The sequence below is a fragment of the Tachypleus tridentatus genome, chromosome 2, assembly GCF_004210375.1.
Source record: "Tachypleus tridentatus isolate NWPU-2018 chromosome 2, ASM421037v1, whole genome shotgun sequence".
Taxonomy (NCBI): Eukaryota; Metazoa; Arthropoda; class Merostomata; order Xiphosura; family Limulidae; genus Tachypleus; species Tachypleus tridentatus.
In genome coordinates, this window is record NC_134826.1 from 93,143,847 (window position 1) to 93,157,911 (window position 14,065).

General features: G+C 34.2%; 1 protein-coding gene across 1 annotated transcript in view; it reads left to right on the top strand.

Moving 5' to 3' along the window:
• Positions 1-14,065, top strand: part of kz (putative ATP-dependent RNA helicase kurz) — a 78,517-nt gene that overhangs the window by 29,653 nt on the left and 34,799 nt on the right. Inside the window, 5 exon segments of the mRNA XM_076489486.1 lie at positions 1,723-1,806; positions 2,438-2,640; positions 2,642-2,731; positions 3,601-3,781; positions 11,840-11,947. Of these exon segments, the coding sequence (XP_076345601.1) occupies positions 1,723-1,806; positions 2,438-2,640; positions 2,642-2,731; positions 3,601-3,781; positions 11,840-11,947 (666 nt within the window).

Sequence of the window (14,065 nt, forward strand, 5' to 3'; positions counted from 1 at the left end):
ATCTTGTTATGTATTACAATTTTGTTTCAGATGAGTCTCCGATTTATTTTGTTACATATGTTACATATTGCTATTTCAAATAACTGGAATTTTAAGTTGAGCTTAGTAGTTAATTAAATGTTACTATATATTAAATTTATGTTATTTGCCAACAAAATTGATACACACAATTTCTTTTTTTAACACAAATATATTTTAATATACAAACACAAAAACAAAACAATTTATAATAACAGTTATTACTAATAGTTATTACAAATGACGGTTTACATACAACAGTTTTACAAACTTAAAGACAATATTGAGTCTTGTATACAATCTAGAACTGAATATTTTATCGATGATACAGGTCTATGATGAACAAATTAATTCTGTGTTGATACTGTCACACCACTCTTAAGCTAGCTAACTGTTGTTTCTTTATTGACCTCACACCAGGTATAAAATTACTCCTTCCAGCAAAGATATCTAACATCCAAAGTAATTCACTGAAATTGAACAGTTTGTAATGTTCAAAATCTATAACATTCCTTGTCAAATTCTGTAGTTTTCTGATTAATAGACGTTAATTGCAGGTATAGCTTCCTCAGCCTATAGCATACTGACTGTAGCTATTCAGTAATATTCTCCTTCACTGTCTTTTGTGTGGCTGCTTTTTATACAAATTATATAAGACCCTGGAACCTTCACTAAAGCTCAAGACAATGCTGTCAGTCACTAATATTACATACACATTTAATACATTGTTGATTCTTATGCACACAAATGTTCTACAATTTTCAAGGACAGTTGGGACTTGCACAGTACATAGTTAAGAATAAACATCACAAGCAAAAATAGAAAACTATACAGAAAAAAGCATAGTCAATAGAATAAATATGGTAAATCTGCTCATTTCAATCTAAGAAAGAAAGATATTTCGAGAAATGTTATTCAAGTCTCATTGTGCAACATTTTAAGTAATTTTTTTTAAAAAATGTATTTTGTTTATGAAAAAGATTTTACATTTAGGTACCAGTTATTTGAGAAGTTGCAGTATTTATGACTTTTATAGTTTGTTATTTATTCATTAACTGTGGACTTTGTTGAATTCTGATTTTGTATTACCAAAATGATTAATTGTGTTTTGTTTTTTTATTATTATTTGATGAATAGGTAGTAATTTTTATGATAAAAATATTTTTTCTTGTCTAAACCAAAATTTAACAAAATTCACTCTTAGAGCCAAGCATTCTTTGGAGATATTTTTATTTTATGAACCTCAAATAGTTTATTAGTTTTTAACATGACAATAATTATAATCATTTCAGTTTTATAAAAAAGGTTAATGTATAAAGACAGAATTATTAGGCTAGAAGACTGTGTTCAAGTGAACGTTCTACTGAAATTTAATTTCTGGGTAGTACTTAACATTTACCTATATTATTGATTAAGAAGACATAAATGATATTCTTAAAAAACTGGGAATTGACATTTTATGTTAGTTTTTAAGAAGATGATACTTGAACAATTTTTTTTTCCAATTTTGCTTTTGTTTACTTTAATGCACTTGTAGGAATAATATATTTTTAAGCATCCATAATTATCTTTTTTGCTAGAGATAATGCTCAAAATGCTTACTTTCTTTTCATTCATTTTTGATTACTGACATAATTGAAAACTGCAATTTAAAATAATATTTGTAATTTGTATTTTGCTGTAACTTTCTTATCTGGTTTTAAGGTGGAGTCTCGTCAGTTTCCTGTCACTGTTCATTTCAACAAACGTACTCCAGTTGAAGATTATTTGGGAGATGCTTACAGAAAAGTAAATTTATCTTATTTAATGTTCTTTATATAGTAATGGTTGGTTGAACAAGGCCCATTGCTTAATTTGCTGGTTAGTAGATCTGAGCTTTTATAGTTTACATCCAGTTAGCAAAAAAATTACCATCTATGATATGGGGATATGGGTACATTTGATGATAGTAGCACAAGATTTGATGGTGGGTGGTGTTGTCTAGCTGACTTTTTTTCTAGTGTACCACTTGTAGCTTTTCACAAAAGTTAACAAACAAATATGATTGGTGCCGTGAGAAGTGAAAACTAAGAAAAAGTCAGCCAATAGCATATATTTTATGATATTTTTATCTTCTTAATCTACTGTTATTATTAACAATAATAATCTATTGTGATTAGATGTGTGTTCTAATAGATGTGTATAGTGGACCACTATAGAGTGTGGTAGGATTATATATGTGAACTAACTTGTGTCTAGAGCAAACCATTATAGAGTGTGATGAGATTACAAGATGTATGACCTATGGATGTTTAGAATGTATCACTATTGAATGTGATGAATTTATAATCTGAGTCTCTTATTGGATGTTTATTGTGTATTACACTTGAGTATGAAATAAAGAAGATAGAGTAAATATATGATGTACAATATTGTTTAGATATGTAAGATTCATCGGCAACTACCAGAGGGAGGAATTCTTGTGTTTGTTACTGGTCAACAAGAGATAAGATCACTCTGCCGGAAATTAAAGAGGACTTTTCCATATGCCAAAAAACAACAGTCCAAAACTTCAGCTACAAATTTTAATACTAAAGAGAAATATATTCATGATTCAGGTGGTGAATGGGATGATGTAAAGTCTTTCAAACAAATGTTCAAGGGTGGAGAGAAAAAAAAGGATGCAGAAGAAAGGAAGAAAATGTGAATTGTTGCCCAAAATCAATCTTGATGAGTAGGTATTAAGACTTGATAAGTAGATATTAAGGAAGAAAAATGTTAAACTTTTGAAATTGATTCTAGCCCAGAAGAATTTACAAAAAATATAGTTTGGTCAGTCACTTTGATTGGAATTATTGTATGATAAAATTTTCATAGTGTATTTTTAAAGACTTGTAGAATCATTGCGAGTAGCTTGTGTTTTGTAAAATCAGTCTTATTAATTCGAATTTTGTAAAAATTATTGTTTCAAAAGCACGTTTTATGTGATTTGCAACTTCTAGCAATTTAGGTTTTCCAACAATTTAATTTGGATTGTTAATATTTATGAAACTGTACACATTTGACTCAATAGTATTTTAATTTATTTTGCTTTTGTTTGTCAAAATGAACACTTTTCTAAAAGCTTTAAAGATAGAGTTATAACTGCCAGGGTTTGGGACTTCCGAATCTTATGTTTCTTCTCAGGTTTAGTATGTTGTACACATTTCTGAAGTTCTTGAATGTAGACTTGTATCTGATGAATGTTTTGAGACTTAACAGCATTTTAATGTGGTTTTATTCATCTTCAATGAAATGTAGCAATAAGTTGTTTGATTTGAAAATGTACTACAATTAATCATTCAGTAGTAGTAATTTCCATTATCACAACTGGTTATGCACATGAAAAATTTAGAAGAAATATCTAATCCTATAAATAAATAAATGCTCAAATTGAAAAATAAATTCATTAATTGGGTTTAGTTTGTATTTCATTATAGTTGTGGCTCTTCAAGTTATTTTCTAAAAATGTAATTTATTAATTAGTATAAAATAAATATATATTATTTTACTAGAAGAATTACTGGTTGCTTGTAAGTCTAGTAAAGAAGTAAATTCTCCTAGCTATTCAGTTGAACCAATGGATGAAGAACGAATACAAGAAGAGATAGGTGAAGATGGTGACAACTTGTCCTCAGATGAAGATGGTGATTATAGGGTACAAGCTGCCCTTGAAAAGCAGACTAGTCAACCGTTATTTGTTCTTCCATTGTATTCCTTACTTGCACCAGAAAAACAAGCTAAAGTAATAATTTTATAATCATCACAAAATGAACTGAGGAAAGTTTTTAGAACCAATACAAAATATATTAATTACAATAAAGAAATAGAAATTAGAACTTAAATAGGTTGATTCTAAAGAATTAAAGGAAGTATTCTTTTGTTATAACAGAAAAAATTTATTGTTGAATGAATAATGTATATTTGCATAGTTTATCCAATAACAGCTAAGTTTTTCAGTTTAAATCTATATATTGATCTTTTTTATGGGTGAATCTACTGTACAAATTTGATAGCTTGATGAAATACTAAATGTAAAAATTTGGGCAAACTTTTTCTGTTATATTTCATTTGTGGTGAACATACACTTTTTTTTTTAATTGTAAAAAGAAGGAAACCTAAAAGAATGCAAAGAAGATAATTCAGTAATTTTTGAGATGATACCACACTTTTACACACAGTTAGGCTATTTTAAGCGTGCTTTTGCTTTAGAGGTTTGCATGTCAGTAGCCTTCAGTGAACTTCCACTTAATCTCGTGAAGTCTTGTAAATTGTGCTACTGCTGACATATTATGCAGTAAAAGTCCTCTACAAATAAGAGGGTGACATATTAACTTGTACATTATCTCCCTCTATGCATTTGGATTTGTCAGTCTTTATTCTTTTCCTCAGCAGTGAACACATCAGAGTGCTTTTCTTTTTCAATTTAACAAGTTTTATGATGTTTAAAGAACTTGATTTCCTACTTTTTTTCTACAAACTGTGAGCTCACTTATTCATGTAGTATCTACTACTTGTGTGAGTGAATAATTTCCTCACATAGGAAATGTATCGAGTATAACTTATGGAAGCACGTTGACTGAAAATGATAGGATATGATGGCCATTATGCTTCCAATGGTGGGTTTCTTTATGCAGCCAGGACTTTAAGCTGCAGTTCCTTCTTCAAGCATTCCTTCCTCTCACTTTGAGGGGAGAATGAATTTGATTGCTTCCTTCTCCTGGTTATGATTTGGGAACTTCCCTCAAATGTTCCAACATCATTTGGATATTATTTCATAAGTTATATACCATTCTGTCTCTTTCTTTGTCATGTGGTTCTTTTTGTTCACTACATCTTAATCTTAACCCAAACTCATTTTATTTCACCTTTTCTTGATCAACCATATTCCCACAACCATAAACACCTCCACCCTGTCTATCTCACTCTTATATCTTTGAGTTTAGACATTCTGAATTCCCTTTCTTGATTCCTAAATTTGGTATATTGGACTGAACTGTGGGCTGAATGAGACTATTCACATTGATCTTTTTTTTTTTTCTTAGTTCCACATTTTCCCAAACCCAGCTATTCACTACTGTACTCAACTTAGTCCCCAGTTTCCACTTCCAAACTTTTCTCTTTTATTTAACATCAGACTTATTGAGCTCATCAGTGGCTTCTAAGTTGTTTGTCCTGAGTGTCCCTGTCATTGCAGTTTGAGCACCTGTGGTTACACTTTTTCATTTACAGAGGGGTTACTGTACTTTCCACCCATATATTTTCTGTCCAGTTTTCTTTCCTCCCCTCTATCACTTCACATTTGATTTCCTGTCCTCCTCCATCTGATTCCATCTGTCTACAATATTTCAAGAAAGTAGTGTTTGTCAACACTTCCAACTTTTTCTCACTCCTGCCTATCCTACTTATCTTGCATGAAAATATTTGCACTTTTGAGGATCATGACTTCCCTGAATCTGTTTAACTCTTTGACCCCAGTGATTCACTTATTTTCTCCTATACTTGAGGACTTGTACTGGTGTCTAGGCCAATCTAATATTACTATTGTTATTTGACCTCCAACCCAACTGGACTTGTCTCTTTTCACTGATATTTCCCTCTCTGATTAGTAACTGTCACATCAGGCACATGGTCCCAGGATGAGTCCTCTCTCCACATTAATGCACTTCAGCTTCTGTTAGTCTGTTGGAAATGCACCCATTTCTCTTTGTTCTGATCCATTCTGACAACCCAGTAGTTTTTTTTTATGTCAACTACCAGTTGTGTTCATCTCATTACCTGACATGTACTTGGTGCTGTAAACCTGATTGTGGACCACCTCTTTAAGCCAGACCATTTTCTGTGCACATAATAGACTCTACATTCCAGTTTTTCATTGAGTATGTTCTCTTCTGGGGACTACATCATTGATTACTTTTTCGTTACTTTAGATTCCGAGCTTCGTCTCTTCTAGTTTCTTGTTCCTCATTCCTTGGCTCTGGCGATTGATACTTTCAATCAGGACTAGTCTTATCATTTATTTTATGCTTATCCATCTTTCTTTCTTTTAATTTGTGTCCTAGCCTAGGCTCATGAGTTTCCTTGTCATGTTCTCTTGGTGGCATCATTCCAGTGGACTAAACATCGGAATTGTCTTCTGTCATCTGAAACCCAAACCACTTTTACTCTGCTGTCTGTACTCTCTCACTTGCTTCACTGTTTCATTAAGATATCTCATCCCTTAACCTTCATGTTTCTAAATTGTCCAGTCCCTTACCCATAGAACAAGGTTTGGCTTCATGTATTTTTCTTTTTTCATTCCTATCACCATTCCACTTTGTTCACCTATTAATGTAAGTGGCATGTCTTTTATCATTGTTAATCCTTTGTCACCTTTCTTGTTATCCTTTTGTTGACTATATTTCTCCTTTTTTGTCTGGCTGTTCAACTGTGAATTAGCTATCTTCACCATTTCTGGTTATTGTGGAGATTTGTCTTTCTTAATACTACAAGATGGTTTATTCTCCAGTTCACTCCACCTTGTTCCATTTTTTCTTTTGTCACACACCTCCTCTTCCCACTCCCATGGCTGACGAGGACCTCTATCATTCTGTTCACTGTTACTCAGGAATTCTGTGAGCCATTGACAACTTGCATCTTATTCCACCTTTTTCTCACAACCTGTTTCCTCTTGCTTCTCACATGCCCCTTGGTGCATATGCCCCTACATAGTGAAGGGACCATCCAGAGGAAGTTTTATAGCTTATGGGATCTGAAAGTCCACCCACATTTGGTGACTCATGAAGGGGTAGGAGAGGATCCTGGGGATCGTGAGGTCCAATCTTGATGTACCACTTTGGCCTTGAATTCCTGTAAATGGATGACCTTGGGTGGCCCTACAGAGTCAGTTGTCTAGTTCTTTTGAGCTAGGGTCAACTGAGTACTAGTGTTTGGCATACCCAGCAGGTGTTGTGAACATTGTGACTGATGCTGATCTTTAGGTATAGTGCTTATAAAACCCTGGCATTGCTGCAGTGTCCTTGTTTGCCATTGTAGTGTGTTCTTATGTAGGACTCCATGGTGGGTGGGGTCAGTGGGCACTGAATCTTCTTTCTTTTTATTATGAATACCTCAAATCCACATAAAAAACAAAATAAAAAACAGCTTATAGGTAAACAACCACACATAGATGACTCTGTTCTACAGTCACCACTACCATCAGATCCTGTACCTCAACTTTTAATCCTTCATTCTTTATCTGAGAAGTCCTTAAGACAAAAGTCTCCCTTTTTCATTAGAATTAATTGTAAGGTCTTAGAGAGGATGGTTACTGCTCGTCTTGTTTGGTTCCTCAAGTAAAACAACTTTTGCTTACCCAGTGTGGATTCTGTCAACAATATTCCACTGTAGAATACCTGATTGAACTTGAAATATTGATCAGGAAAGCCTTCCTTAAGAGGGAACATTTTGTTTGTGTTTTTTTGACCTTGAGAAGGCTTACAACACTATGTGGAAGCATGGCATTTTGTTAGATCTCCACTTTTAAGGGTTATGTGGCCATTTACCCATTTTTATTCAGAACCTTTACTGGACAGGCAATTCTAAGTCTATGTGTGTTTGATATTTTCAAGTCCTTTTCCACAGGAACTTGGAGTGCCTCAGGACTGTGTCATGAGTGTTACACTTTTCAGTTCCGAGGTTAATGCTATAATTACACAACTTCCTCCTACTGCTGCAAATGGACTCTATGTTGATGACTTCCACATCTTGTGTCAGTTGTCGACCACAAAACTTATTGAGTGACAGCCTCAAACTGCCCTTAATCTCTTCTTGAAGTGGACCACAGCAAAAATTTTTACCTGTTCTTTCTCCAAAATCGTTTGCATGCACTTTCGTCATCAAGAGGGTACACACCCTGATACCAAGCTCCATTTTGGTAGTGATGTTCTTTGTGTGGTTCCTGAGGCAACGTTCTTGGACTGAATTTCATTTCTCACATCAAACAGCTACGTGTCAGGTGTACAAGGGCACTGAACATTCTCCATTTCCTCACTTCCACTTCTTGAGAGAGTGGATTGATGTTCTATGTTCATGATCTGCTGTGCTTCATTTGATACAAACTAGACTATGGATCTATGGTTCTACCAGGACCTCAGCATTGAGAGTGCTAGACCTTATTCACCATCTGGGGCTTCAGCTATTCACAGGTACTTTGTGCAGAGTTTGGACATTTGAGTCCCACAAACCCTCTTTTTCACCTCTGCTGTTTGCAACTTTCTTTGTAATCTGTCATTAACTTTGAATCCTTATCCCACCTGGGGTTGTGTCTTTTTTCTTCAGTGGGCTATGCTCTTTTGGAACAGATGGTCTGCCATTCATCCTTTTGGCCTTTGTACCCTGGTGCAGCTGACTGAGTTGAATGACATTGCTATCTCCACTGATCAACCCATCCCACCATGGCGTATTGCCATCCCCACTTGTGACCTTTCTTTGAGTCATTTGAGGAAGATGGATACTCCCAATTGGTAGTACTGTATTCTCCATTCTTCCGTCCCCATTTGTTCAGATGGTTTGAAATCAGGTAACTCTGTGGGACCTGTCATGATTTGTTGTAACTTGGTGGTTGCTCACAGGATACTCTCTGTTCATTGCTGAGTTGTGGGCCATTTATCTTGCTCTGGATTATGTAGAAGCTATTTACACCAACTCTCGTAACTCTCTACTTGTCCTGGAATAACTTAGTGTTAATTGTCAACCTCTTCTCCTCAGTATTCAAAAACAGTTAGCCCCTTGTTCTTTTTATTCTATCTGTGTCCAAGTTTTCTGGATACCTGGGCACATTGGTATTCATGGAAATGATCTCACTAACACTGCAACTAAGTCTGTCTAGTGTCGTCATAGCTGTGCCTATTCATTATATGGACTATGATCCTGTATTAAACGAGTGAGCAATATCATTACATGCCTTTCCAGATCAAGCATTCTTTTGTTCTTTGGCCATCTTGATTCTGTAAGGATTGGAAGAAGGAAGTTGTTCTAACTAGGATTTGCTTTGGTCACAGTTTTTAATACATTGTTTTCTTTTATCTGGGACTGATCCACCAATGTGTGGTCTTTGTGACACTTGAGTGTTCACACTTTACTGTTGTGTCATCATTATGATCATGAGTGTAGGCACCATTTCAGACATGTTTTTCTACAGGTTTACCTCTTATGTTGTACAGTGTTGTTGGTGATGGTGACATTCTCCAATTTACTCGTGTTTTTAATATGGGCCATTGGTTTTTTAAATCTGTTTAACTCTTTCATCTGAATGTGGACATTTTTTCATTTTAACATGATTTATTTTTACATTTTTTACTTTTTTTTGTGCAGCTAGTCTAGTTGCTTTGCACCAAAAACATAACCAACCAACCATCTCATCTGTGGTCACCTATGTCTAAATATTTATACTATGAACTCTTCCCATGCCGTCTTCCATTATTCTTATGTTTTTCCATTCCTCAAATAAGATTATGACCACTTGGGAAGGTGACTTTTTTTCTCTCCCATTTCTCTTCCTTGTATCTGTCACCTGTGATCTGTCAGACCTGGACATAATTATGCCCTGCTCATGCCATTTGTTGCTACTTGTCCTATACCTCATATTTTTGAGGTTTCTGTCACTGACTCTTTGTCCCCTTGGAATTACTATTCTTCCAGGAGTATTTCTCCTTATACCCTTGCATGTTAGATCAAACTAATTCTGTGCTTAGTTTACTTGTGACTGAGGGAGGTTTACAGACTATTCCACATTCTTTCTATCACATTTGTTACCTGTATCATTCTTATAGCTGCTGGACAAGGTCCTTCAGGTGGACATGTGGACTACTCTTTGTACCTTCGTTGTCCATGGTCTTCACCATCTGGCTGTCTAGTGTTCCTTAGGTTACTGGTTGCCTTTGCCAACTAGACTGGTTAGTGCCTCTCTCTCTTTTTTTATACAGCATTTGCTTACAGGATCCTACCAGGTGGCTGGTGGTGCCTCCTGTAGTATACTTATTTCCCAATAAATGATGAAAAGCACTTGTACCTTCTACTCTGGTTCAATATATGCCCACTGTGAGGTGGAGTGTTCTGCAAGACTGTTTGAGATATTCTTGTGGTATGTGTGTGTGTGTGTGTATTACTAATGTCCAATGCATACTGTACCTATTTCATAGATTATCATGGGAAAAGGTGTTTTTTCTGCCTCCCTGGTTTGTACTTGCTGTTTTTTTCAAAATAGGAATATGAGGTCACCCATTACACCATCTTCATTAAAAAAAAAAAAACTTTCCATCTGAAGGACTGATAATGGTACAGGCATTTTATTCAGATATTCTCACTGTAAATGTGTACCACTTTTCTCTTCAAATGGAGATGGAAGACACTTGCCATTTACCAATTCCTAGCCTTTGGGATGAGGTGGTAGACCATGGAGAATCCTTATAAATTGACACCTAAATGCTGGGGCTTGAAAAAGGGGGTGCCAGTCAGTGAGAAATGGGATGATTTGACACTTTCAATGCAGCACAAGTTAGCTTCTCTATAGCTATTAGTATGCCACATGTACCCTGCTTCTGCAGCCTGTCCAGTAGAGCCGAAGTGAGCATGCACCACTAATGCTGTGCCCTCCCACTGTGATCATGTCTGCTCAGTTGAGCAAGTTGAGAACACTCAACATGTGCCCTTCTCCTTTGAATGTCACCTATTCAGTTGGTTTGTGGCAAGCATACACTAACAAATTATACCCTCCTCTTTACTGTAATTAATGTATGGTCAGTTGGGTTGTGGTGTCCATGGTATGATAATTGTGCCTTTCACTTGCAGCTGGTGTTGGTCCAATAATGTCTGATGGTAGAGTTGATGTGTCTCAACCATGCTACACATATTGGCTCTCTGACCTCTTGTATTCAAGTATTTGAATGTCATGTTCTTAGTCTGCCATCCCTGCAACGTATGGGGTTTGTTTACTTCTTTTTTCTTTATTTTCAGACAGAGGATGTACTCTGATAAAGATGAAATGCAATTTCCCATGAGTGTACCCTTATGGATGCCCTGCTATTGGATATGAAACTCCATGAGCTTCTTTTGGGTGCTTTCTGAAGGGAACTTGTTAAATCTTTGCACTGGTCTCTTTTACTTCATTGTGGGGTTTCAGCTTAACTTTGTGCAGGTATGCAGTATCGTCTCCAAAGTTAACATTTTCCTTATCTGAAAGTGTTTCTGGTAGATTTCTTTATATGCATTATCCTCACATTCAGTGTACATTTCTTACTTAGCTTGTCAAATAATGAACATTCACAAATGCAAATAAGGGATGTTAATGCAGAAGGAAGTGAGTTATCCTCTATTGAAGGAGAATATTTGCTGCATTATGAAGTAGTACAATTCACAAGAAAATCTCATAAGATTAGGTGAGAATGTTATAAAAGATAATGGCTTGCAAATCTTTAAGGTAAAAGCATAAGGAAGATATCTTAACTGTGTGAAAAGGTGTGAGTACTGTTAGAAATACATTTTCAGGTAAGGATAGTGTTAAGTTTAAGTTTAATGTTTTGTTGGTGTGTTTCCATCTCAGTTTGCTTTCTCACCACACAAGTAAGTATATTTAAAGTTTTGGATTCTGTAACATTTTTAATATCATTCTTGGCCAAAGCTATGAAAATTAATTATTTTTTGTTGAAAATATCCAGCTCAGATAATTGAAATACATTCTGAAATCATATTATGAAAAATAGATTGTAGTAATACAATTTATCGTGTATGAACTGTTTCATAAAAAATATGCACTTTCATATAGGTTTTCCAACCTCCACCAGAGGGCACCAGGTTATGTGTTGTGGCAACTAATGTTGCAGAAACCTCGCTGACAATTCCCAATGTTAAGTATATAGTAGACACTGGGAAGGTAAAAGCATTTTTGAATTTTTATTAGTTTATGATAACATAAAAATATAAAATGTTCTGATTCTAGGTCTTCCATTTTATTGATAATACAGGCCTGTAGTGGTTTTATTCTTTTGAAAGTTTTACATGTTTTATAGTTATTCCTGTATGCTGCATCTAAAAATGACATCCATTCTTCTCCGTCACATATGTATTTTTCACCAAAGTCACATGCGTCTTTACATAAGTGAATCATTTTCATTGAAATTTGGTCATATTTTGTTGTGCTTAAAATCTTGGCAACCATTGACTTAGATTTCTGTAGACAACTGATGGTGTGATCATTCTAGAACCTAACATAGTTAAAAACCGTTTAGCATGGTAAAAATAATAATATTTTGACCTAAGTAAGGTTTTTTCCCATTAGTAAAAAAATCTGTACATGACAGAAAAAATTAATTCCAAAATCTGTGTAGCTGAATTATGGAAAATTCGTTATTAAAATCAAAACAAATTTTATGAAGTTTAAATTTTGCAGGCCTTTGTAACTGATTGAATCATTTGACCCACTGATAACAGAATTCTCAGGGATCATCATCTGTTGTAGAGGGTCAGCTATATAAGATATAATGTTAATAAGTATATGTATTGGTGTAATATTTACCCAAAGAATATGAATGAGAAAAAAAATTTGTTTTTTATTATTGACATTCACTAATTATTTTATCATTTAGCCCAGCATGGCCCGATGGTTAGGGCACTTGTAATCTGAGGGTCACAGATTCGATTCCCCATCACACCAAACATGCTCTTTCTTTCAGCTATGGGGTTATTATTATGTGACAGTCAGTCCCACTATTGATAAAGTAGCACAAGAGTTGGTGGTGGGTGGTGATTATTAGCTGCCTTCCATCTAGTCTTAGCCTGCTAAATCAGGAATGGCTAGCAAAGATAGCCCTCATGTAACTTTGTGTGAAACAAACCATTTTGTCCTTAATATAAATGTTAAACAGTCAATATTAGAATAAATATAAAATCATTTACAGACATTTGTTGTTATTTAATGTTATTAATATCTTTGTGAAATGTGCACATGAGAATTATCACTTGTGTAATACTAGTGTGTTTAAACATGTACTTTTGTGGTCATATGACATAGAAACAGACATCCTTTACACATCTTGTGGTTACGAATTACAGACATTATAGAGAGTAAGTTCAATCAAGACGGAAAAACTTTTAATGTTGAATTAACTATTACCTTGAAGAACTAGACATCAACTGACCCTTTATAATGTGCTGTTTGAAATCATTTAAGAAGACTGCATAGTTATCACTTAATAAATTGAGAGGCCTTTGAATTTAAATCTGTGGTTAGGAATAATTACCCAAGTTTATAAACGTAATATGAAATATGACACAGATGTCAACTTGTAAAATTGTGTTGGAAGTGGTAAACAAGATAATTTTTTGCAGTTAATATGTAATATTAAAAATATGAGGTTACTGTTTCATGTTAGCAATTTGGGTTTGTTCAAGTAATTTAAATCAAAATGTATAACAAAATCTTTTTTGGTGTTAGTTGTAGAAAGATCATTATTAATTTAAACACTATCTTTGCACATAGTAAGATCGTGAAAAATGAAACTGTGGTGTAGTTCTATAAAATGAGTTCACTTTTCTACTTTTAAGAAGTAGATGGAAGTGGTAGTTCTTATAGGTCATGAATAGTTTAACTGTGTGTAGTTTTGTAAAATGTTAATTTTTTCATCATACGAAATAAATAGAATTGATAATCTCTATAAAAACAACAAATTGTAGGGATCAAGATAGAGTATGATGTGAATAATAATATTTTATGTAGCTTTTCACAGCCACATTTTTAAAGTAAACTCAAAGCATGGAGTATTTTTTTCTTGATAATTACTATTTAGTAGTTTATGTTTTATAAATCTTTCACTGTTTTTCTAAAATGTGAAAATTTGTTATGGGAGTGTAATTATGTTCAAAGGAAAATGCTACAGGACTAGTGTACTTGTATGAATTAGAATTGAATTTCCTACAAGTTTGTTTGATGTATGGATCAGTCTTCCCTCCCCAGATGTATTTGTACTAGTTTAATCATTATCTTTTTAAAGAT